Source organism: Anarrhichthys ocellatus, unplaced genomic scaffold (genome assembly GCF_004355925.1).
Source record: "Anarrhichthys ocellatus isolate YVR2014 unplaced genomic scaffold, GSC_Weel_1.0 scaffold7044, whole genome shotgun sequence".
Taxonomy (NCBI): Eukaryota; Metazoa; Chordata; class Actinopteri; order Perciformes; family Anarhichadidae; genus Anarrhichthys; species Anarrhichthys ocellatus.
Genome location: NW_022287018.1, coordinates 1 through 2,514, shown reverse-complemented (window position 1 = coordinate 2,514; position 2,514 = coordinate 1). Strand labels below are relative to the sequence as shown.

General features: G+C 42.3%; 1 protein-coding gene across 1 annotated transcript; it reads right to left on the bottom strand.

The window, feature by feature from the left end:
* Nucleotides 1-11: 11 nt before the first annotated feature.
* Nucleotides 12-2,500, bottom strand: LOC116380395 (cell surface glycoprotein MUC18-like; the record flags this gene model as incomplete). The annotated part of the gene is made up of 5 exons (XM_031842319.1): nt 2,350-2,500; nt 1,635-1,776; nt 1,305-1,432; nt 449-590; nt 12-131 (listed from the first exon to the last, which is right to left on the bottom strand). Coding segments are annotated over exons 1-5 (628 nt in total), but the record flags the coding sequence as incomplete, so codon positions are not given.
* Between the last annotated feature and the right edge of the window lie 14 nt (nt 2,501-2,514).

The window sequence follows — 2,514 nt, the reverse complement described above, 5'->3', positions numbered from 1 at the left end:
GTGAGGCAGACGGTGAAGAGTGACTGTGGTCTTACCTGTGGCAGAGGTATTGGTAGCGGTAGTTGTAGTTGTAGTGGTCGTGGTAGTGCTAGTGCTAGTGCTAGTTGTGGCTGGTGTGGTGGTGTTTATAGCTGAAAACAGGTACAAGGCACAGAAGGAAGGACACTCCTTTTAAAACACACTGGGGGAGGAGGGGAGCACATTTAACAGGCGCACAGCCACACAGCTTCACAGCGTCTTGTCCACAACAACAACACTGAAACACCAGAATGCACATGGCTGAGCTCGACGCCCTCAGACAAAATAAAAACAAACGGAGACGTGACACAGACGAGAAGGTGAGGAGCAGGAGGAAAGGGGGGTAAGAGAGGAGGACAACAGGTAGAGACGGACTCACAAATAAACACAAAGAGTGGAGACAACAACGCAATCTGACGAAGGAACTCACTGGCTGCGATGTTGAAGGTCAACGCGTCCTTGCCGAAATCGTTGGAGGCATTGCAGAAAGCCGTAATGTCAGAGGTGACTTTGATGCTGACCACACTATGGACTTCACCCCAGCTCTCTATTTGAGATGCTGTCGGGAGGATCTGGTACAAAAAAAACACAGTGTAGACAGAGAGAATAAAACAGGTCCACCAGTGGAAAAGGTTTCTCTCTCTTCTGCACAAGTCAGATTTAAAGCGGACATCCTGTCACAGACTGAAGGAAGTCATCAGTCTGAAAAGCGAGAATAAGTGAGAATGTTGACCTGCTGTTGGTGCTGGATATAAAAGTATGGGGATAATCAAATTCATTAGCATACATCCTCTCCGTGCCATTTATATCTGGACAACATCTTATATAGCAATACATCAAATAGTTGTTCTTTACCAAAATGGAGAGCCAAACGATATTGCCATCCATTCATTGCTACATTACCTCGAATAAATGTCCTAGTTAGGAAAATTACTGTAATTTCAATAAATACTAGAACATAGTGCAGAACTGCACCCCATTAACAACTAATACACAGCCACCAACCTGCTCCTAATTTCATCATATGTAGAGTAAAACAACATTAAAAAAAAAGATAATTTAAAACACAATTTGTTTAAGTTAATATATAAGACTTTTTTTGTCCTGTAATTTTAACTGTGTGGATCGTATACTGTAAACCAGTTTGTCATGATTGACCAGACGGTTGAAGTTATTTTGGGATTAAAGAGTATTAGATCTTATCTAAGGAGAACACATTTGGAAAAACGCTGCATTTCTGCAGCAGCTGTAGCTAATAGAAAATGGGAGGCTTCCCTCTGCTGTACCTTTCCATCAGAGGTGGTCCAGGTAACGCTGGGAGTAGGGAAACCTCTGACACTACAGCTCAGATCGACTGTCGTCCCAAAACTCTCCTCCATCTCTGTGTCGTCTGGCTTCATGATCTCTGGTGGGCCTGCAGAGAAGAGCAAGAAACAACAACATTGAAAAGCTCTCATGACCATAACTACTGTAACTAGTAACAGTGCCTGTTGCTAACCCACAAAGACTTTCCACAGACAACAGTATACATTATATCAGGACATTTCTTGAAGTATGACATATTGATTACAGACTAAAAAGCAATTTTAATATTTAATATCTGTGATCAGATTTACCTTGGACTTCTACATGAAGTGTCCCGCTGGTTTCCATTCCCTCAATCTCAAGAACAGTCACCACACACACGTACTCCCCTGCTGAGTCAAACGTCGCGTCCTTCAGGATCAAACTGTTGCCCATTGAAACCGCCTCTCCATCCTACACATACACACACATACATACACACACACACACACACACACACACAAAAAGCACACTTAACACACGCAGATACGATGCAAAGGTTTACAGTGTATTCTTTTACAGAAAATTGTGCAGAAAATGTTAAAACAATCATTTCACTAAATGTAAAGTCCTATTTGAAGTGGGAAAATGATTCTTTTTTCACCAATGGTCCAACCAATACACAGCCAACCATGATTCAAATAATAAGGAAAACATATTCAATTGTCTTTTTTTAGTGTCCAAAAACTCTCCGCCAACAAAAACAATCCAATAAAGTCAACAACTATTTTTAGAGGCTTCCTGATTGGCCACCTTTTACACCGAGTCTCCACCTCCTAAAAATGAGCCTATGATCACCTAATCTGACACACGATTACCGTTTAAAAAAATTATAATTATAGCGTAGACTGATGCCAACCTAAATTCCATAATGTTTCACACAGTACCTCACTGCACACAAAACATTAGGGTGACAGGTTTTCTAAATGCAAAAGACAAAATGCTGTTGTTTGTGTCTTTGTTCTGTACTGCATGAGTGTAGGGGACCTTCAGCCAGACTGTCTGTGTCTGGAGAGAAGAGAGGGCGTTGCAGGTGGCCGTCAGCTCCGCTCCTTGAGCCACCACAACAGAGTCTTTAGGCATCACAATGGCAGGGTCGAGATCTACACACACACACACACACACACACACACACACACACACACACACACA